Source organism: Leucopleurus acutus (genome assembly GCF_964270905.1).
Source record: "Leucopleurus acutus genome assembly, chromosome: 1".
Lineage (NCBI taxonomy): Eukaryota > Metazoa > Chordata > Mammalia > Artiodactyla > Delphinidae > Leucopleurus > Leucopleurus acutus.
The window spans coordinates 139979919-140002760 of NC_139142.1; the positions used below are offsets into that span (position 1 = coordinate 139979919).

General features: G+C 41.0%; 1 protein-coding gene across 2 annotated transcripts in view; it reads left to right on the forward strand.

Moving 5' to 3' along the window:
* THSD4 (thrombospondin type 1 domain containing 4) overlaps nucleotides 1-22842 on the forward strand; it is a gene marked incomplete at its 5' end in the record, with an annotated part of 540083 nt that overhangs the window by 442063 nt on the left and 75178 nt on the right. For both annotated transcript variants that reach the window (XM_082861410.1, XM_082861411.1), the window contains one exon: nucleotides 4214-4418. In XM_082861410.1, the coding sequence (XP_082717536.1) occupies nucleotides 4214-4418 (205 nt within the window). The remainder of the gene's footprint in view (nucleotides 1-4213; nucleotides 4419-22842) is intronic.

Genomic DNA, 22842 nt, shown 5'->3' on the forward strand with positions numbered 1-22842 from the left:
ACAAAGCACAGGAAGCTATATATGTGATAAAATTGTGTAGACCTATACACCAAGAGAAAGTGCAGGTAAAAAATGGCAAAATCCAAATAAGGTTTATCCTTGAGTTAATATGTTATACTGATGTCCATGATATGCATGGTTTTGACAACATGCTGTGCTAATGTGAGATACTGTCATTGGAGGAGCCTGGGTGATGGGTCACTGAAATGCTCTGTACTGTTTTTGTAACTTCTTGTGAGTCTTAAACTATCTCAAAATTATAAGTTATAACAGTAAGAAAGTTATGTGACAGTAATGTGATGGAAAGATGAGCTGAAATATTTGTTCACTTTCTGTGTGTATAATGGTAAAACAGTCAACGTGAGAGAGATACAAAATGTGCCTGGCGCTTCATAATGCTGGAAGAGGAGAATGCCAGAGTCACTTCTGGACCAAGCTCTCACAGTCACTACAGTAACAGTGCTTTGAACTTGCTCCTCTGCACCTAGGTCACAGCCACCATCCTCTCCTTCGACAAAGCTAGAACCTTCAGTGTGACCTCTGATCCTTTGGAGGGGGGCAGTTTTTGCATAATGGTTACAAAAATGGGATTTGTGGTCAAATCCAGCCCCACCTCTTATTAGCAACATAGCCTTAGGCCAGTTACCTAACCTCTCTCTTAAGTCTTAGTTTCCTAGTTTTTCAGCAATAGCACAGATTGCCTTTAAGATTAAATGAGAAAACTACATATTCAGAGGACCTGGAATATGACAAAGACTGTAAATGTTAGGTTTGATGATGCTGAGGGGAGGGTAGGAGGAAGATAATCATTTGAGTTCCCTTCTACCTCACAAAGGCCTGTCCATTTTGCTTCCTAAGCATCTTTCAAATCCTCTTCATGCCATCATCATTCCCCTAGTTCAGACTGGGCTCTTGCCACATTCTGCAGACTTATGCACCCCATTGTTAATTATCAGCTTTCTAAAAGAGAATTGATCTGGCCCAGCATGACATAGAGAATGCAGAGTCTCCTCGTTGCCCAATAGCGTGTGATTTTCTGCATGTGTGTCTAATCGCCCCACTTAGATTCAAATTCCCAGAGTCAGGACCCGTGTCAGAGTCAGCCTGGGATTTCCCAGATTTCGCCCAGTGCAGTCACTCGACAACATTAGTGATAAAATGTGTGTTTACGTGTTTAGATCTTGCCATGGTTGATCCTTCTTGTGCTTCAGATTCTAGCCCAAAGGTCACTTCCTTAGCCATGCCCTCCCTGCCTGGACTCCAAGTCCAAATTTTCCCTCATTATATCATCTGATCTTCATAATAGCCCCATGCCAGAGAAGGGACAGTTCTCAGATATGTAATTTACCTATGCCCTCAGTGCTAAAAATAAAGGTCTTGAAAGCACGTCATCTGCCCAGTTCGCGTTATGGGGTTGTCCCTCCTGCTTTGCGAACTGCATGTGGGACATTTTGCAACTCCATAGCAACTGAGCCTCTCGAAGACCCTGGCTAGGCACTAGAACACTAGAAGGGTGCTCTGTTAGCCTTTTGTCACCCCTCAAGGAAGGTTCACACACTCCTTGTTCTGACTTCTCTCTTAAGGAGTGAACCCTGGATGCTCAGAGTCCAGAGATGGGCTTTGAGGAGGCAGGATGTTACCTTCAGTTCTTGGCGTCACTTGTGCAGCCACATGCGTCCTTGAAGCCAACCTCCAGGCTCTTAGACATCTACCAGGAAGAACTGCTGCAGCCCTCCCTCCCCATCGTCTAGATTCATCCTGAGTGGCAGTGTGGTGCAGGAAATCTGGTGTGGGATCCATTGGAATGTGCAGAGCATTTTAATATAGTGTCTATTTCCAAGATAAAATGTTGTTTTGTCTGTGTGTGTGGTTGTCTGAAGCAATCCACGTCTGTGTAATTTCCTTGTGATCTCATCCCATTCTAACTGGGCTGCGGGCTGAGGATTCATGCAAAGTCAGTCCCTGTCTTCGGAGGTTCTTGTTCATTCCTGAAATATCCCATACACCCCACTGACAAGAGAAAGACTCACTGGACTGCCTGCTCTCCCCTCTCTGAGACCCACTCCTCACTACAGCTAAAGTTATCACCTGAAAAACAAATCTGAGGATGGCCCCCGCCTTCTTCAGTGGTTGTTGATATGATAGAATAAAATTCCGATTCTTCACCCTGGCAAACAAGATCCTTAACGGATTCAGCTAAATTCTCCAGTCTCCTTTCATCCTTAGCAGCAAACCTACACTTCAACCATGTCTGTCTGTGAGCATGCTTTCCTACTTCCTCAGTGTTCTTTCCTACTTCTGTGCCTTGGTACACATTGTTGCCTTTACCTGGAGTGCCCCAAGGGAATGAGCTCCATCTGGGTTAAGTTGAGGCCAGGGGTAGCAAGAATGGATCATGTAGTGGGGAAGGGAAGAAGTTAAGATTTTGCTAGACAGGGCAGGGTGTGAGTGCTATCAGCTTTTCTGTTCATCTTCCCCTTCAGTGAGAATCAGAGGCATCTCCATTCAGTTAGAATCTTTCTTTAGCAACATGGGATCTACTTTCCCAAACTTCTGCTGATGGTGGCCTTTTTGTTTGTTTGTTTCAAAGCAAAGGAGAACCCGGAGCAGGGGTGCGGGCTAGAAACCACGCACAGAAGGCGTTTTCCTTATTTTTCTGCTAAAACGTGTGCAGGGCAAGGGCAAGAAATATTTGAGGGAGGAGAAATTCATAGCAAACGTGGCACTTTGAAAAGCTAATTGGATGTGGAGGAACATGTTGAGATGATGTTCTGTTATTGTCAGAAATAATGTTTTACAGAGAAGCTATTTGTGAAGAGAGACCAGTTATTGTCGATGAACTAATGTGCACTCAGGAATATGGAAATAATAATGCAGATGTACGGTGCCTGCAGAAAGATGTCAGTCAAACAAGAAGTCGGAGGGGAAAGAATGAAAACCTTTTGATCTGACTCGGCCTGTAGGATTTGGCCTGTAGGACCCACATGAACAGACCCAGGATTGTTTAACAAAATCACAAGTGGACTTTGAATGGTTTGCTGAGCACTTTGCCCCTGAGGTGGGGTCTGACGATTGCTCTTAGAATTCCAGAACCAACACAAACCTCTGATTCAGCAGACATGTGTCTCAAGTTGTAAAATACCATTCTGATTTCAAGTATCCTTTCCTATCCCCGTAAACCAGTGAAATAATCCTGTCATCCCGATATTTCATTGTCCAAACTATAATCAGCTCACTTCTATCTGCCAACAGAAGTGTGACAGAATCTTCTCTGTTCAGACCACATGTCCCAACTTTAAATTCAGGATACACGAATGTGAGTCCTAGGGACTCAGCTGCAGACATGGAAAAGGATTCTGTGAAGACCAATCCATTCGGTCCTAAGGTTAAATTGCCTAAGAAACACATGAATAGGGAGGGGGAAGATAAAGCAAAAAGATCTTGGGATGAATAATGAGAAGATTCATTGGGGAGGAAACGCAGGAAGGTCAGAGTTCCTTTAAACTCTGATGTATCCCGTTATTTAGATGCGTATCATCCCGTTTGCCGATGTTTCTGGTCCTTGCTTCCCTGTACCCTTCTGCCCTGGGAGAAATGCTTTAGACGAGCCAAGCAAAAGTCCCAACGGCTCAGCTTTTCAGAGTCACAGTGACCAGTGGGGACCCAGACCTCAACCGATTTGATTTAATTTCCTAAGAAACAGGGCCTGAGAACACTACTGTTGGGGGTACCTGGCTAAGTGTTTGTATCATCTGTCGTTTAGGACAGAAGACTTGAGGACAAACTCTAGTTTTAAGTCCCAAAAAACTTCCAACAGGGGGATGGATTTTCAGGACAACTTCACTGTCCAACCTGTTTAATAAATGTCCAGTCCCCACACCCTCCTTATGTATTTTCTCTGTTATTTTTCTCCTGATTACCAAGTGTGCTTGTTTTACTTACTTATTTACTGATGTGGCTTCCGCTTCGCCCCTAGAACGCACATTTCACACATAACCTAGGAAAGAAGTTCCTTGCCCAGAGTAGGTGCTCAGTGGAAATCCGTTGAACCAAGGGAAGAATGAACTTGCTTATCTACAGGATCTGGATGGGGGCAAGGAGGAAGTTCAGGTCGAGACCCACCAACGGATCTTCAGTCGTCCCCTCTCCCCTTCCTCCCTGGGATGCTCCTGACATATGCTACAAGAGTCTCTTGTTTTCCACCTCTTTGCAGAGCATTGGCTGTGATGACTACCTAGGCTCCGACAAAGTCGTGGACAAATGCGGGGTGTGCGGAGGCGATAACACGGGCTGTCAGGTTGTGTCGGGCGTGTTTAAGCATGCCCTCACCAGCCTGGGCTACCACCGAGTTGTTGAGATTCCTCAAGGAGCCACAAAAATCAACATCACCGAGATGTACAAGAGCAACAACTATTTGGGTAAGCTTGATCTTTTTCCAGAGGAAACCAGCTGTCCCTACAAGATGATTTATTCCTTCCAGGACTGTGACACGGCAGTGTCCAGAGGTCCTTGGACCTGTAGAAGGTGCCACTGGGGAATGCCAAAGCACTACCTGGCCTCCCCTTGAAATGATATGGAGAAAGTAAAAAAGTCCTTCTTGCGAGGAAATGTTTAATATCTACATATTTAAACCGGTCTTTCTTCCTTCCAAGAGAACCAAGGCTATGAAATCAGGAATGGCCTAAATTGTTTCTCTGAAATAGGGGAGGCTCTTTGAAATGCCAAGCGATCTGCCAGTCTTTTTCTGTTGGAATTTCAGGGGCACAGGGGCAGTTGGTGATCCTGTCCGGTCTCTCACTCTGCAGGGGTCTAAAGCAAAAGCCATTTTTCTCTTCTTTCTGCTTCATCAGCCTGGGGCAACAGTATGTGTGTGTCTTTGGAACAGCTGCAGAACCCGTCAGCGATCATTTTGGGCAATATCATCAATATTGGGAGACCATTTTTAACCCATTTTCCCACAAAAGGAGATCTTTGTTGATTCTTCCTTCTCTGTTTCTGGCTGATTTTATGCAAAGCAAATCAGGTACTGCAAGTTAATTTTTAGCAATTCTAATTCATGGACAAATCAGTTAACAAATGGTATAAGGAAAGCAATTTCTTAAAAACATTTAATGAACAGCAATATACATTTTTTATTTTTTGATTATTTATTTAACAGAAATTTAAATAGCACAGACTATATGCTAGGCACTATTCTCGGTGCTTTACAGGTATTAAATCATTGAACCCTCTCAACAACCCTAGGAGATGGGAGCTATTCCCCTCCCCATTTCATACATAAGGAGACAGGCACAGGGCGATCATGTAACTTGACAAGGTCACACAGCAAGGAAGAGGTGGAGCTGGGATTCAAAGCCAGGCAGTCTATCTCCAAGCGTGGTAGTCTACCAAGAGATAACACCCATGAGCAATTCTGGTACACCATTGGCCATGCAGCAGTCAATGGCTGCAGCAACTGAGAGATCATTAATTTTATAAATTCGAGTACCAGGACCACCCCAGAAGACAACTCAAGAACTCTAGATTCTGAAGCTCTTCCATCTTTGTCTGGGCAAATGCATCCAAAATTAGCTTCACTTGGTTTTATTGGTGAGAGGAAGAAGGGATGGCCGATGGGACTCTGAAACAAACCCAATTAATAGTGGAAAGCTATTACATTTGCTCTGGCAAACCCAGGAGCCACCAAAGTGGCAATAAGGCTAGTTTCCCCCTGAGTTGTTTGTGTGTTATTTTTATTTGCAGAAAAAAAAAATGGTCTTTTTGATTCCTTTCTTTTGTACTATTAAAAAAGCAAATCTTCACAAACATCCTGTTCCTAGAATGGAAAATGTTCTTTGAGGGATTGCTTTAAGTGTGACTGTGTTCAAATGCACCAGCAAACAATGCCACTTTTTGTGAGCTTTGCGTAGTTTTTAGTCATTTCCCTGGCTCGAATTCGTTCTATTCAGTAAGTGGCTTTTAAGCTGTGCCTTCCGAAGGCAAAATAGATAATCTGGGTGATTACCCACCAGATGTCTGAGTGGAAACTGCTCTCAGAGCCTCAGTGTTTTCATCTAGAATATGGGAATAAGAATCTGGACCTTACAAGTATTCATGAGAATCCATAGAATAACAGATATTCAGGACCCCACCGAGCCCCTGGCACTTATTAGCAGTTGACAAATGTTCAATCTCTTTCTTTTGTCTCAGAGAGCTTGTCAGTATGTCAAAGCTTCGTGGAATACAAATTCCCTAATTCCCTGAAATTCCCTAAAAAAGATGAAGAGGAGGCAGAGGAGGATGGAAGTATCCAGAATCAATGGAAGGGTGATTCCGAAAATCATGTTCAACTTCTTATGCCCAGTGACCAGTGGGGTGCATGAGAAGTCCAGAGTCCATGACAGTATGACGTGATGCCATGTGGCCAGAGTGGGGAGAGTAGAGATAGAAGAACAGGCGAGAGTGAAAGGAGTTTCCAGAAGTGATGAACAGGGCCTCCTGTTTAGGGCACTTAAGCATCACTTGGGATGTAACATCACCCAGAAGGCTCTTTTTTTTTTTCTTCTTTCCTTCTATTATTGAGATTTAATTTGCCTACCATAAAATTCATTCTTTTAAAGCGCACAGTTGATGGGATGGTCTTTTTCTCATCCCCTATTCCACTTAATCCTATGAAATTTCCTGTTCTGGGAAGTCTATATATGTTCAAAGTTAAACTGCATGCAATTGTTTGAGATTATGTGTAAGCTATTAGAGCACAAGTCTATCAAGCTATTTTTGAACTTTCCAATGACTATATTTCACATTATACATTTTCAAACATTGAAACGTTTTTTTCTTTTTTTTCTTGTCTTGAAACATTTTTCAAAGAGGTATGTAGTAGGGTTCTCCACAATCTTCCAGGTCATGATAAAAGTTTTGGTTTTCTTACCTTGTGATTTCTGGCCATGTCAACTGTATTTTGTACAAAAATTTGACTTGATGCACAAAACTTACTTGGCTGTCTGCGTACATTTGTTCTGCAGAATACACAATGTAGAGGAAATGAAGAGTTCGAATGTGTATCATTGCTTTTTAAAAATGCACACCTTTAACAAGTGTTTTCAGTTGCCCTATTGTTTCCCTGAATGGCCTTTGGGTTATTAGTAATAAAAATCAAATTTGCCTTGTGAAATACTCGGAATTGTTAAAATGACTGACTCTCCAAACTTGACAGAGATAGAAAGTAGATTTCTATGAAAACAGAAGGACTTGTATTATTAGTGCTGGAGAAGGTGGTTTAATCACCTCATTTTTAAAGGTTTGTTTAAAACCCACACTATTTAAATGACTTATTCTAGGCTATTTGCTTAGTTAATAATAGTAGTCATGCTACATGTGTAGTACTTTAGTCTCCAAGTGTTTTTACATGCATGGTCTTCTGACTTTTAAAAATGGACATTCTTTACTTTGCTTGCTTCAAAAAAGATCTGGAGTTATTTACTAAAGATGCAATTATTGAGTTAGCATGTGAAAATTGAAATTTAAAAATCAAAAACTTTGGAAAAATATCTGTTCATGCCTTTTGCCCATTTTTAATTGGGTTGTTCGGTCTTTCTGATACTGAGTTGTATGAGCTATTTATATATTTTGGATATTAACCCCTTATTGGTCATATCATTTGCAAATATTTTCTCCCATTCAATAGGTTGTCCTTTTGTTTTGTTGATGGTTTCCTTTGCTGTGCAAAATCTTTTAAGTTTAATTAGGTCCCATTTGTTTATTTTTGCTTTTGTTTCCTTTGCCTTAGGAGACAGATTCAAAAAAATATTGCTACAATTTGTGTCAAAGAGTGTTCTGCCTATGTTTTCTTCTAGGAGTTTTATGGTTTCCAGTCGTACATTTAGGTCTTTATTGAAGAGACTATCCTTTTCCCGTTGTATATTCTTGTCTCCTTTGTCATAGATTAATTGACCATAAGTGTATGGGTTTATTTCTCTGCTCTCTTTTCTGTTCCATTGATCTATGTGTCTGTTCTTGTGCCAGTACCATACTGTTTTGATGACTGTAGTATTTTGGTTTGGGGTTTTTTTTTTTGCTGTACGCGGGCCTCTCACTGTTGTGGCCTCTCCCGTTGTGGAGCACAGGCTCCCGACACGCAGGCTCAGCGGCCATGGCTCACGGGCCTAGCCGCTCTGCGGCATGTGGGATCATCCCAGACCGGGGCACGAACCCGTGTCCCCTGCATCAGCAGGCGGACTCTCAACCACTGCGCCACCAGGGAAGCCTGATGACTGTATTTTTACAGTATAATCTGAAGTCAAAGAGTGTGATGCCTCCAGCTTTTTTTTTTTTTTCTCAAGATTGGTTTGGCTATTCTTGGTCTTTTGTGGTTCTACATAAATTTTAGTAGTATTTGTTTTAGTTCTGTGAAAAATGTCATGGAGAAGACATAGAGATGGCCAAAAGACACATGAAAAGATACTCAACATTACTAATCATCAGAGAAATGCAAATCAAAACCACAATGAGTTATCACCTCACACCTGTCAAAATGGTTATCATCAAAAAGACCACAAATAACAAATTTTTGCAAGGATATGAAGAAAAGGGAACCCTCCTACACTGTTGGTGGGAATGTAAATTGATGCAGCCACTGTGGAAAACAGTAAGGAGCATCCTCAAAAAACTAAAAATAGAGCTACCATATGATCCAGCAATCCCACTCCTGGGTATATATCGGAAGAAGAGGATAATACTAAAAGTTATACGCACCCTAATGTTCACAACAGCATTACTTACAGTAGCCAAGATATGGAAGCAACCTAAATGTCCGTCAACAGATGAATGGATAAAGAACATGTGGTACAAAAAATGGGATATTACTCAGCCATAAAAAAAAGAATAAAATCTTGCAATTTGCAACAACATGGAATGGGAGGGTATTACGCTTAGTGAAATAAGTCAGACAGAGAAAGACAAAGACTGTATGTTATCACTTATATGTGGAACCTAAAAAATGAAACAAATATATGTGGAATCTAGAAAAATGGTTCAGATGAACCTATTTGCAGGGCAGAAATAGAAACACAGACGTAGGGAATGGATGTGTGGGCACAGGGGTGATGGGGAGGGTGGGATGAAATGGAAGATTAGATTTGACATAAATACACTACCATGTGTAAAATAGATAGCTAGTGGGAATCTGCTGTATAGCACAGGGAGTTAGCTCAGTGCTCTGTGATGACCTAGATGGGTGGGATGGTGGGGGAGGGAGGTCCAAGAGGCAGGGGATATATGTATACATATAGCTGATTCACTTTATTGTATAGCAGAAACTAACACAACATTGTAAAGCAATTATACGCCAATTTAAAAAAATGAATGAATGTGACAAAACAGAAACAGACTTACAGATATAGAGAACAAACTAGTGGTTACCAATGGGGAGAGGGAAGGGGGAGGGACAAGATAGGGGTATGGGATCAAGAGATACAAACTACTATGTATAAAATAAAAAAGCAACAAGAATATATTGTACAGCACAGGGAATATAGCCAATATTTTATAATAACTTTAAATGGAGTATAATCTATAAAAATATTGAATCAGTATGTTGAACATGTGAAACATATAATATTGTAAATCAACTATATTTCAATTTAAAAAAATCAAAAACTTCACAGAAGAAAGAGGCATATATACCAAAAGCCTTGGCTAATATGTAAATAGCGATGGAGCATTCAACCTGACTCTTGAGTTTATGGCTTTCTTTGGTTTGGCCATCAAGAACTGGACCTGCTGGACTCAGATTCTGAAAGCCTGAGTTCTGGCCCTGGCCCTGCCGTAACTCACAAGGGGTTCTGGCCCATGTGTAGCTGGGAAGACAGGCCAGCTCAGCACCTCGTGATGCTTACTATTTCTCTGAGCAATGCTGAAGAAATCACGACGTTTAATGATACACAGATTTCAGGAGATAGGATGTTTATCTGTCTCATTTTAGGTTGGAAACCAATGAAGTTCTGCAGAAATGAGCTCCACTTTTCAGTGTTTATTTGAATTTTTCACTTGCTCCAAAATATAGACTAGCTGGTAGATTATAGGTTCCTAGATCTTTTTTTTTTCGTGGAAAATACTTTAGAACCAGTGTATCTATTGTAAACTATGTAGTCTCCTTTTCCACTTGAATTATTCTGAACCCTGCTCTTTGGAAATAAAAAGTTAAATCTAATTTTATTAAAATGATTGACATTTTATATTACTTGCTTCTTCCTTAATAAGATGTTGTGAAATTATTTTAGCTGAAATATCAAAGTTTGGCATAGTTCAGCCAGCTCAATTTACTAATGTCATTATGTAACAGTTAAGAAATCAGACATAAAAGCATACCAAGCAAAAATTGATTCTACAGGACATGTTCTACCTGCCAACATGTTTACACTGTCATAGAGCTTTAGACTTAGAAGGGATTCTTTTTGTTTTTGAAGATTTATAAACTTTTAAAAATAAACTGGCAGACTTCCCTAGTGGCGCAATGGTTAAGAATTCGCCTGCCAATTCAGGGGACATGGGTTCAAGCCCTGGTCCGGGAAGATCTCACGTGCCGCGGAGCAACTGAGCCCGTGCACTGCAATTACTGAGCCTGCGCTCTAGAGCTCGAGAGCCACAAGTACTGACCCCGCGTGCCACAACTACTGAAGCCTGCGTGCTTAGAGCCCGTGCTCTACAACAGGAGAAGCCACCACAATGAGAAGCCCGCACACCGCAACGAAGAGTAGCCCCCACTCGCCACAACTAGAGAAAGCCCACACGCAGCAACAAAGACCCAACACAGCCAAAAATAAATAAATTTTTTTAAAAAATTAAAATAAACTGGCAATACCTTTACTTTTAAGCACGCTTTCTTAAAAGTTTTAAACAATGAAAGTAGTGGTCAGCATTTTAAAAATCAAGTATCATGGATCATCTGTAATTTGCAAGCCTTTAATTTGTTAGTTGAGCAGCTTTCTATGTGGGAAAGACTAGCGTATTTAAATGATATGATGCCTCACATCTGTATGATGATTAATTCCAAAGATTTAGTCACATGCATTGTAAAAAATTTGAACAATACAGATGATATAGAGCAAAAAGATGAAATTCTTCTTCCATGCCAACCTCACACTTGATCCACTGGTTTCAAGTGTAAAGATGGAGATAAAGGACCACTCTTAACACATCAGTGTATACCCTCCAGTCCTTTGTGGAAATACAAATAAATATATATTTTCTAAAATTCATGTTACTATATACACTTTCTGCAATGTGCTCCTTTATTTTAATGTTATATCATGATAACTTTTCATAGCAATGCATATAATAAGCTAATTCATTATTTTTGAGTAAAGAATATTCCATACAACAGATGTAACCTAATTTATTTAAGCATTTTCCTACTGAGGAATGTTGAGACTGGCTCCAGTTTTCTAATATTGCAAATAATACTTTCGATTTGTGGTTCAAGATGGCAGACTGCATACATGAGTTTTTCTTCCCTTCCTCCCAAGGTTCATCAAAATGACACTAAAGGAATAAGAGAAGGTATAACCTACAACCACCAAAAAAATGGGGGGGAGGGCATCTATTACATGATTTTAACAAATTTCTGGAACAAATTCTCAAGAGTAGGTGGAGGAAATTTCACTAATAGAGCAAAGGAAATCACAGCCTAGGTAGCAGAGGGGACTGTGATAAAGGGGGGTTGACCTGCCTGCAGAGCCCCATGAGCCTGTGAGTCTGGGGGACAGCAGGTAAAATGGAAGGTGGGAAGGGAGAATGGAGCTGAAAAACAGGGAAACAGTGAAAAAACTTGTATGTGAGCAGGCAGTCCCCACACACACGTTCAGAATGCTGGCACTGACTTCCTCATTCAAAAGGGCGTGGCTGAGAGGATTGGTGCTCCAAGACCTCAGTATTCATTCTGGAATTGGAAGAAGGAGCTGCTGAGTGACTGGTACCCCATCTCTTAGAACTTGGCCTGTTAATAAGCTCAGCCAATGTGTACAGAGTTCTCAGGCAGCCTTCCCACCACTTTTGTCTTAAATATCAACGGATGATTGAAAATAACATGAATGGACAACCAAGGATCACTAGACATTTTTAAAAGCCTGAAAGAGAAAACCCAAGATAAATAACAGAAAAAGATGTTTCTAGAAGAAACAGCAAATTCTTGGAGAAGAAAACTTGAAGAATGGTTCTTTAACAAGTAGTGCTTCCATGCATATCCTAATATGTATCCTTTCATACTTACATAAATATTTCTATAGGATAGACTCCTAGAAATAGAATTTATAGGTCAAATGGAATGAACACTTAAAATTCTGAAAGATAAAGCAAAATTCCTCTCCACGTTTAGTTGTACCCATTTATACCCCCACCAAAAGTTCATGAAAGAACCATTTCTCCACACCTTTACCAACACTAAATATTATGAATGTACTTAATTTTTAGTATACCTTTTTAATTTACATTTCCCTGACCACTCATTTTCGTTATTTGTACTCCTTCTATGAATTTGCTAAGAATTGTGTTTGTAGTTTTCTTGCTGATTTTAAGAACTCATATATGTTATGAATAATAACCGTTCTCTTCATGTATGTCTATTCATCTTTATCTTGTGTTTCAACTCTGTTTATGATACCTATTGCTCTGTGGAGAAACTTTCAGTCTTTTTTTAGTCAAATCTATCAATCATCTTTTTATGGCTAGTGGATTTTGTCTAACATAGGAAGACCTGCCCACCTCCAACATTATAAAATTATTCTCTAATATTTTCTCCTATTACTTTTATAATCTCTTTTTATATTTAAGTGTTTAATCCATCTGGAATTAATTTTTGTGTGCAGTGTGAGGTAGGGATCTTTTTCCTAATAGACAGTATTGTCCCAATAATGCTTATTAAATTTCCCTCACTAATTTGAAATGACACCTCTACCATCTATTTTAAATTTAAATATCTGTAGATATACCTGTGAATTCTCAGTTCAGGTCTATTGATCTATCTGTCTCTTCCTCCTTTAGTACCATTTTTTTTCATTACTGTAATTTCATATGTTTTAAGTTTTTGTAGGTCAACTCTCTGACTCTTCCCAAACGCTTTGTTTTTTCCTAAATTTTCTTGGGTCTTCTTGTACATTTGTTCTACATACACTTTACAAATCAATTTGTCAAAATCTATAAAACTTCTGTTGAGATTTTAATTGAAAGTTCAATAAACTTACAGACTAACTTGAAGAAGAAAAATTTGTCTTCACAATATTGACTTTTTTGATTCCAGAGCATAGTAGATCTCCTTGTTTTATGTTCTTTAATAAAATGTCTTTACCTAGACTTTGCTTATGTTTTATTAGGTTTATGCTATAGTTTTTCCTAATATGGGATAAGATTTTTATTCCATTATATTTCCAATTACTCGTGCTAATGCATATTAAATCAGTTTATTTATTTATTTTGTACCTGTACACCTTGCTAGACTCTTTTAACAATTCTAATAGAATTGTTTTTCAGTTATTTAACATGGATTTTCTAGGTGGAAAATCGTGTGATATCTGTAGATAATATTAATGTTATCTTCCCTTGAAGTATTCTACCTCCTATTTCTTTCATATGTTGTTGCACTTAGAGACTCAGACCTCTAAAAATTTTTGGAATAATCATATTGATAGTGGACTTCTTTATCATGTTTCTGACAATGGGAATGCTTCTAACAGATGTTTGCTGAAGATTCTGATAGACACCTCTTATCAAAGTAAGGAATTTTCTTTACATAACTAACTTTTAAGAATTTTTATTGTAATTTGCCCTTGTTTTTGTTTTTGCTCCAGTGACTGATTATCCTTAGTTGTCAATTTACATTTATAAAGTTAATGAATATTTGTTTATTATAGGTATATTAAGTGGTTTCCTTCGGTTACTGCAGTAGACTGAATGCTCACATCCTTCCCAGATTCATTTGTTGAAACCTCCAAGGTGGTGGTATTGGGAGGTGAGGCCTTTGGGAGGTGATTAGGCCTTTGGGAGGTGCCCTCTGTCATGAGGGCAGAACCTTCATGAATGGGATTAGTGCCCTTATAAAAGAGGCCCCAGAGAGATCCCTGACCCCTTTCTGCCATGTGAGGTTACAGGGAAAAGAGTCAACTAGGAAGTAGGCTCTCATCAGTCACTGAACCTACCAACACCTTTATCTTATACTTCCCAGCCCCCAAAACTGTGAGAAATAAATTTCTAGTGTGTACAAGCCACCCAGTCTGTGATATATTGCTCTAGTGACCCAAACAGACTAAGACACTTACCTTTCCTTAAAATGGAACAAACCTCAGTATGCTGTCAGTCTGCTGTCTGAGAGGTTTCCTCTGAGTGTGTATGGGCGAGTGGCAACACGGAGTAGATACAAAACCACTACCTCCTAGAGGTATGCAAGGATTCAATAGGATAATAAACATACAGCTTCTAGCATGGCAAGGGCTTAATTCATAGTTTTCCTTTCTTATCTCAAGGTTCCAATATTTATCAATGGCTGCTTAACAAAACTCTGCTTTTCCTTGTAATGGCTAAATAGAAAACAGCCTTCTCTTCCACCCATTGCCAGAAGCCTCTAGGATTATGCGGGCTCAAGTGTAAAAATTTGTACCTTTCTTCTTAGACATCAAAAGCCTACCTGATTTAAATTAATTGCTCTAGTTATGTGTCCTTCTGCCCCACCACCCACCAACTGTCTCTCTAGGAGTAATTCCTTCTTCCCAGCAGAACAAAGAAAGAAACACAAGTGAACCCGTGTGTTCAGCATCTCCCCTGTGATGACCTCATTCTAATCAGAAAATGGTTTCTTTTAAACCCGCAGACATAGAAAACAAATTTACGGTTACCAAAGGGGAAAGGTGGGGGGAGGGATAAAGTGGAGTTTGGGATTAACAGATACACACTACTGTATCTAAAATAGATAAACAACAGGACTTATTGTTTAGCACAGAGAACTCTACTCAATATTCTGTGATAACCTATAAGGGAAAAGAATCTGAAAATGAATAGATATATACCTGAATCACTGTGCTGTACACCTGCAATTAACACATTATAAATCAATCTGTAGTCCTTGCTTGCTTTCTTAATACATGGCAGAAGAATAAAAGACAGATAGATAAAAGGAAAAGCAAAGAGAGATTTTTCCTTTGGACTCCCATAGGACTTTGATCATATCTCCAGTTTGGCACTCACCATATTTTATTTTATTGTAATTTATCTATTGTAATTTGTCTGTGTTCTCCCTGTGTACCCCTTGAAGACAAACAGTCCAGACTTAGACATTCCTTCCCTCGAGTACCCTCCAGGCGCCAGCAACTGGGATGAGTAGTGGGGATACAGAAATCAAGGCAGGCCTTGGCTCTCCTGAAGCCATTTTGGGGGTCTATGCTCAGGCATCCTTAGCCCACCTTGATCACGAGACCTCACTTATGGTACTGGGGTCGTGTGTTACTCGTAGACTGTAGGAATCCTGGGTCTGCCTGCTTCGTGTAATGCAGCACTCTCACAGTGGTGGTGGGCTGGCAGGGTCCTATCAGGATCTGCATTTAGAGCTGAGGCTGCTGGGCTCAGCCTGGTTGAGGGACCTGCTGAGGGGAACAGTTCATGAGTGGTGGAGTCAGGTCTCAGATCCAGGCTCAGTCCTTGTTCATGACCTACGTATACACCCGTGGCCATTGGCAGGAAAAACATAGCTGGGGCATGGAGGAGGACCTGTGCCTTCTCTGCCCCCCTCCCTATCACCATGAGAAGAAAAATATGTTCTAATTCCTTACAGCCTTTTGTCCCCTCCACACTGTGCCATCCCTGCCCCCCACTGTTACTTCAAACTTGCCGACAATCACTTGGCCTACCCTCATGTTGGAAATCCTTGGGCTAGCTTGCCAGAGTTATGTCTTAGTCACTAGACTTTCACCGTCTGCCTCAACAGCGTTCTTCTGAAGCTAGCGTCTAAAAGAACGTTCAGCTCTTAAAAAGTGTGGAGCGTTTTGGAGAAATGAAACACCATGTGGCTTTTTTTCTCCTTTAAAAAAAATTGTGGTAAAATATATATAAACATAAAATTTATGGTTTTAACAGTTTTAACTGTATTCTTCAGTGGCATTAAGTACATTCACGATGTTGTCCAACTACCACCACTATCAGAACTTTTCTATCATCCCCAAAACTGTACCTAATACACAATAATTCTCCATTTTCCCCTATATCAAACCCCCGGTAACCTCTATTCTATTTTATGTCTCATGAATTTGCCTATTCTAGGTACCTCATACCAGTGGAATCATACAGTATTTGTCCTTTTGTGTCTGGACTATTTCACTTAGCATAATGTTGTCAAGGTTCATCCATGTTGTAGCATGTGTCAGAAATTAATTCCTTTTTATGTATCTACCACATTTTTGTATCCACTCATCTGTTGATGGACATTTGGGTCGTTTCCACCTTTTGTCTATAGTGAATAATGCTGCTGTATAGGTATCTGTTTAGTCCCTGCTTTCATTTCTTTTGTGTATATACCTAGGAGTGGAATTGCTGGGTCATGTGATAATTCTGTGTTTAACTTTCTGAGGAATTGCACAACTATTTTCCACAGTGGCTGCACCATTTTCTATCCCCACTAGCTACGCATGAGGGTTCCAGGTTCTCCACATCCTTACCAACACTTCAAGCGTGTTTTTAAAAGGGTATTTAAGCAGGTGATACGACATGGCCTGCTTTCAAGCATCAGGAAAGGCTGCTGAGATGGGCTTCGTGACCCTTCTCGGTTACCTGTTACAGGTAGTGGCAGCCCCAGGAAACATCTCAGAGTGATATCCTGATTCGCGGCCGGAGGTTCCTCATCAATGCTGGCACACGAGAGAGGGTGATCCTTGAGCATTTGGTTTTTTACTTGGATTCAGTTCTTGCCTTCTCTTCAGCAACAGGCTTTTATGATTCCTGTCTAAAACCAAGTCTTTGCCAAAGATCCCGTGCCAGAGAGACAGTGGAAAGATGCTGTTATTTGTTTGAGCACTGCTAGACTTAATTTTGCATTACATACTTTCCACCTGGTGTCTGACAGCACTCCTCCCTTTGATTTAGGAAAGCTCTGATGTCCTCGCGTCTGTTTACATGGGCTTTCTTTTTACTTTTACAGTCGCTCTGCCTTGAAGAGCTTTCAGAGACGCCGGAACCAATTCTGCCCCACCTGCTTATGCTCCTTGTGTTTTCACATTTTCTGCTTTTTAGTTAGCACCTAGTTGCCTGGAAATGTAAGACTGAGTTTGCCTCTTTGTACTTGGATTTGCCTTTTGTTTTGTGGGGAGGAGTTAAGCTGAGATTTGCCTTTGTTTTTAATTATATCATCTGTCTCAGACGTACGCAAAGCACCCACACCTGCTTTTCTGCACTAATGGGATGCTTTCCTCAAATGCAGGAAACAGCTGTCGAGCAGGCTGGGTCTTAGATTTTTATGGAAGTGGTTTGACAGCCCTGTCCCTTCAGGGAGAATAACATTATCTCCCAGCAGCACCTGCAGACAGCATCTTCAGCAGGGCTGCTAATCGCTCCCAGGTCTCCTACCTGGATTAGGGTAATAGCTCAGAACCCATTATCTGTGCGTCCAGCATCGATAAAGCTGTCCTCAATCCATCCACTCCCTAACCCACTCGGAAGTGCCTCTAAGCCTTCCCTCTTTGAAGCAAAGTTTGGCTTTTTGCGGTGTGTTAGATCACTGAGCTTCCACATTAGGGAATTAATACAAGTTAAGCCTCAAGAAGAGATCTCTAAGGTTTAAACAACATTTAGTAAATACAGTTGACTTAAGGAAAGAAGCAACAGCCGAGAAAAACCATAACTTCCAGACTTTCTTAACCAGCAGCTGAGGCTGCCCATGCTTTGCTGCTCCATTGTCAGTGCTGTCTTCGGAAGGTCCCCTACTTTCTCTCAAGAGTTAAAGCTTCGGAAATGGGAAATCTGCCTTCTAGGGTGGCCCCCCTCTTCCCTGCAGGAGAAACTGAGCACGCTTTTCCCTTCTCGCATTAAGCAGAGCTCCGGTCAGATTCTGCTCTTCCTTTAAACATTTAATTCTTGCTAATAAATCCCTGAAGGGGTGAGCTTTAGAAGATAAAGTTCTTTTCTGCTGCTAGTTGTGGGCTGCCTCTGTTAGCTCCCATCCAGCTGTTACAGCCAAGCTTCAACAGCTCTTGAAAGGACTTTCGGCATCTCCTAATTCTACTCTATCCTTTTCCCAAGTCAGACACTATTCCTTGAATTAGAATCATATACATGTCAGTGTGGGAGAAGTCTACTTCTTCTGTCTGAATTGAGTCGACATTCATGTCCTTAGGAAATATACATAGCCCTACTCCTCCAGCTTCCTTTGTGCCGGTTAGTCACACGAATGTTTATTTTGCTTTACGGGCAAAATTTGTCTCCTTGATCAGTATTTGTTTCTTCCTTAATCTAGTAGTTCTATAATCTGATTAAGTAAAACATTGCTCTTCATCTGACTTGACATTCCTACAAAATAATTAAGCATTTTAATGAATATCTATAAAGCACACCCCCTCTGTGCAATGCAATACAGAGATGTGAAGCTGTGGTCCCTGCCCCCGAGGCATTTACAGTCTGTTTGAGAATCCTTTGAAGACTCTGATAAAGAGACCCAGCATGGGCTTCCCTGGTTGGCGCAGTGGTTGAGAGTCTGTCTGCCAATGCAGAGGACACGGGTTCGTGCCCCGGTCCGGGAAGGTCCCACATGCCGCGGAGCGGCTGGGCCCGTGAGCCACGGCCGCTGAGCCTGCGTGTCCGGAGCCTGTGCTCCGCAACGGGAGAGGCCACAGCAGTGAGAGGCCCGCGTACCGCAAAAAAAAAAAAAAAAAAAAAGAGAGAGAGAGACTCAGCACTACGGAAGTGCAAAGGGTGGAGACATTACTTCTAACAGAATAATCTGAGGAGGAACATGGAGAGATGCTGTTTAAACTGGGCTTTTAGTACAAGGGTTGGCAACCTGTTCTGGGAAAGGGCCATTTAGTAAATATTTTATGCTTTGCAAGACATTTGGTCTCAGGTGCCACTTCTCTGCCATCATAGCGAGAAAACAACCATAGACAATAGGTGTTTGAGGAGGCATGGTTCTGTTCCAATAAAACTTGATTTACAAAAAAGGCAGTTGCCAGTGTAGCCCTCCATGCTGTAGTTTGCCAACCCCTGTTTTAGAGGATGGGTAGGCCTTTATCAGAAGAAACAGGGAAAAGAACATTTCAGTCCAAAGGAGCAGCATGAGCTAAGGTTCAGAGAAGGAGGTAATGTGAGATGTGTCTGGACACAGTGTCTTCTAAGAAAGTGAGGGTGACATTGAATTTGAGGCTGCAACTGTAGGATAAGGCCAGACCGTGGAAGACCTTTCATCCCAGACTCCATCCTTTGGATTAATGTTTGAGCAGTGGTCAGCCACTGAAGATGTGGGGCTAGAGGAGGGTTGTGACAGGATCATGCCTCTGCTCTAAAGGTATTTGGGGGGGCAGCAGGAGGGAAGGAAGGGAACGGAGAGCAAGCATTTCAGAAAGGTCAGGTCTGTACCAAGAGCCGTAGGACAGGAACTGACTAGTAAACAAAGATATTGGTGTGTATATCAGTGGGCTCCATGACTCCAAACAATAAACTGAACCTTAGAAGACCGGAGCTTATGTATGTGTGTCTTTAATCAATGACTGTAAGTGTCTCATTATACAAAAACATACTATCCACCAAAGCATTGCTAGATCCTGGAATGATAAAGTGCATTTGGCATTTTGAGATGATCTGGAGCAAATGAGAGTAGAAGGCACTGATGAGTAATTTCAGGAATTGGAAATTTAAGTGGTCGATCCTGCTTATAAAAAGGAGAGCGGGGGGCGTCCCTGGTGGCGCAGTGGTTGAGAGTCCGCCTGCCGATGCAGGGGGCGCGGGTTCGTGCCCCGGTCCAGGAGGATCCCACATGCCGCGGAGCAGTTGGGCTCATGAGCTGTGGCCGCTAGGCCTGCGCGTCCGGAGCCTGTGCTCCGCAACGGGAGAGGCCACAACAGTGAGAGGCCCGCATACCGCAAAAAAAAAAAAAAAAAAAAAAAAAAGGAGAGCGGGAACAATATACAAAGGGAAATGTAAGTTGCATTTGAGAGAAGCTAAGTCTCTAAAGCAGCTCTCTTGAAACAGCCCAGACTTTCCTTCCTTGTTGGTGAGTTCTAGCGACACCAAAGCCGAATGGTATGCTGTTTACCCATGGCAATGACCTAACCCTCACAGCAAGTTCCCATCGGGCAGCAGAGATCCTGTCCCCATCCTTCATTAAGGCTTTGCTTAAACAGAATTCCTCTATTTTTAATGATCCCTCACAAGTCATATATTCCATAAATCCCCAAAATTGCTGCAAGAAGACCAATATTAACCCTTAAGATAAAATTTTTTTAGTTCGGTGGAAATCTGTTCATAAAGAAAAAGGAACTAATCAACTAACTTAAGATTTCTTCTGAATGAATACTCCACATTATGGTTAGCCTTTGCTTTACTTACAAACATGTGAATGGCTAAGACTAACTTGGAATTTTCAGAAACATTCGTAGTTACCGGTTTCACTGGCAAAAGTACACAAAGTACAAAGTCGCAAACATTTCAATACGAGCAGAATTGTGCAGGTTGTGAAATGCAACTTTCTGGCTCTGTGGCCTTTAGTCAGTTACTTGACCTCTCCATATATCATTTTCTTTATCTGTAAAATGAATGGACAATAATGTTTATCTCCTAGGACTTTTGGGAAAATTAAGTTAGATACTACCAGTAAACCACACATCACAGGGACTGGCACAACATACTTATTCAACAAGTATCAGATGTTATTATTGCTATGTTTATTGTTGTTACTATTATACAAACTAGTCCAGAAGTATATGGTTATATATTTGCGCTTTGAGATTTTTCTGGACAAGAAATACCCTTCCACAAGCAAAGACTTTTTTTCTAACGATACCAAAAGCCAAGAGTGAAATCAAAGTTTTATGGCATATGCTTTTATAATTGACAGTGAACTAGATCTTAAGGGCTGTTTGGATTGTATCCCGCCCATGTGATGTCCCTCATGGAGCTCATTGGCTTGAGGTGTTACTAAGATGTTCATAGATGCAGTCAGAAGTTGAGCAACACTTATATTTAAGGTCTGGGCAGGGATCAAGGATTGGGCTTTTAAATTATTTATTTAGTTATTTATTTATTTTTGGCTACGTTGGGTCTTTGTTGCTGCACACGGGCTTTCTCTAGTTGTGGCGAGCAGGGCCTGCTTTTCCTTGCGGTGCATGGGCTTCTCATTGCAGTGGCTTCTCTTGACGCGGAACACGGGCTCTAGGTGCGCGGCCTTCAGTAGCTGTGGCATGTGGGCTCAGTAGTTGTGGTGCACGGGCTTAGTTCCCGGACCAGGGCTCAAACCGTGTCCCCTGCATTGGCAGGTGGATTCTTAACCACTGTGCCAGCAGGGAAGTCCCAAGGATTGGGCTTTTAGATGTTCTGCTTTTAGTATGAATACTGACTTTCTATTTTGTGATGTTTTTTTTAAAATGTTCAGCCATGTCTCAGAGACCCACAGAACAGTGAAATGTCTGCTGTGAGCATAGGGAACTCTCATAGAAACATAAACCCTCAGTGCTGGTCAGCATGGGGAATCTCAGAGCCGCTGTGACACAGATCCCTCGTGGAGGGATGCAGACATGTTTCAACCCAAGGTCCTTATGGACCTGCTTAATTGATTACAATGAGATAAGTTTAGCTTTTCACCACAGACCTTTATTCCCTCTTCTCAAAACACAAATGGAGAAGAAATGCATGTTTAAGAATGGAAAGCCTGACCTCTGGCCAGAACCATCAGCTGGCCTAGTACTTATTTTTTGTTAAATAAGCTTCTTATTGAAGTATTAAGTGTAAATATATAGGAAAAGTCCTCAGTTCAGATTTGTACAGCTTTGATGAATTTTCACAAAGTGAACACACACTCGTGTAACTAGTACTCGGATCAAGAAATGGAACTTTATTGGTGTTCCAGGAGTACCCTGCCCCCAGTCACCTCCAAAGGAACCACTACCTTTACTGCTAACACCATAGATTAGTTTTGTCTGTTTTTTTTAAAGCCTTATATAAATATGGAATAATACAGCATATGCTCTTTTATGTCTGGCTTGGGGGCATAGGGGTCTAAACATTTTTACACTTAACTTGGAGAATAGTATAAAATGTGATTATAGATTTTTCCCCTAATATTTAGCCAATTTTCCAACCCAACATTTTGGATAATTTATTTATTTAACATTGGAATGTTTAGAATGTGCTCCATCCTCGTATTTATCCTAGGTCTATTTCATGGCTGCTTGCTCTGTTCCATTTATCTGTCAAATAAACTCCATACCACATTTTGACTGTTGCAGCTTTAAAATGTGTTTTAATATTTAGCATGGCAAGTCTCCCCTCTTTTGCTTCTTTTTTAACACCATTTAAGATAATCTGGGGTGCTTGTATTCCAGGTGAATTTGGGGACCATTTTGTCACATTCAAAAAAAAATACTATTGGTATTTTCTTGTGATTTTGTTAAATCCACTTGATAAACATGTATTGAGCACTTACTGTGTGCCAGGCTCTGTTTTAGGCGCTGGGAATACTGCAGAGAAGAAGGGCACACCCCTGGCCTGATGACAGTTACTTTCTAGTGGGGGAGATGAGAGACAAAAAAGCAAAAAGATCATTTCAGATGGAGATATGTGCTATAAAAAAAGAAAACAGGGGAAGTGGCGAACGAGTGGCTGGCTAGAGGAGCAGGGTGCTCTCTG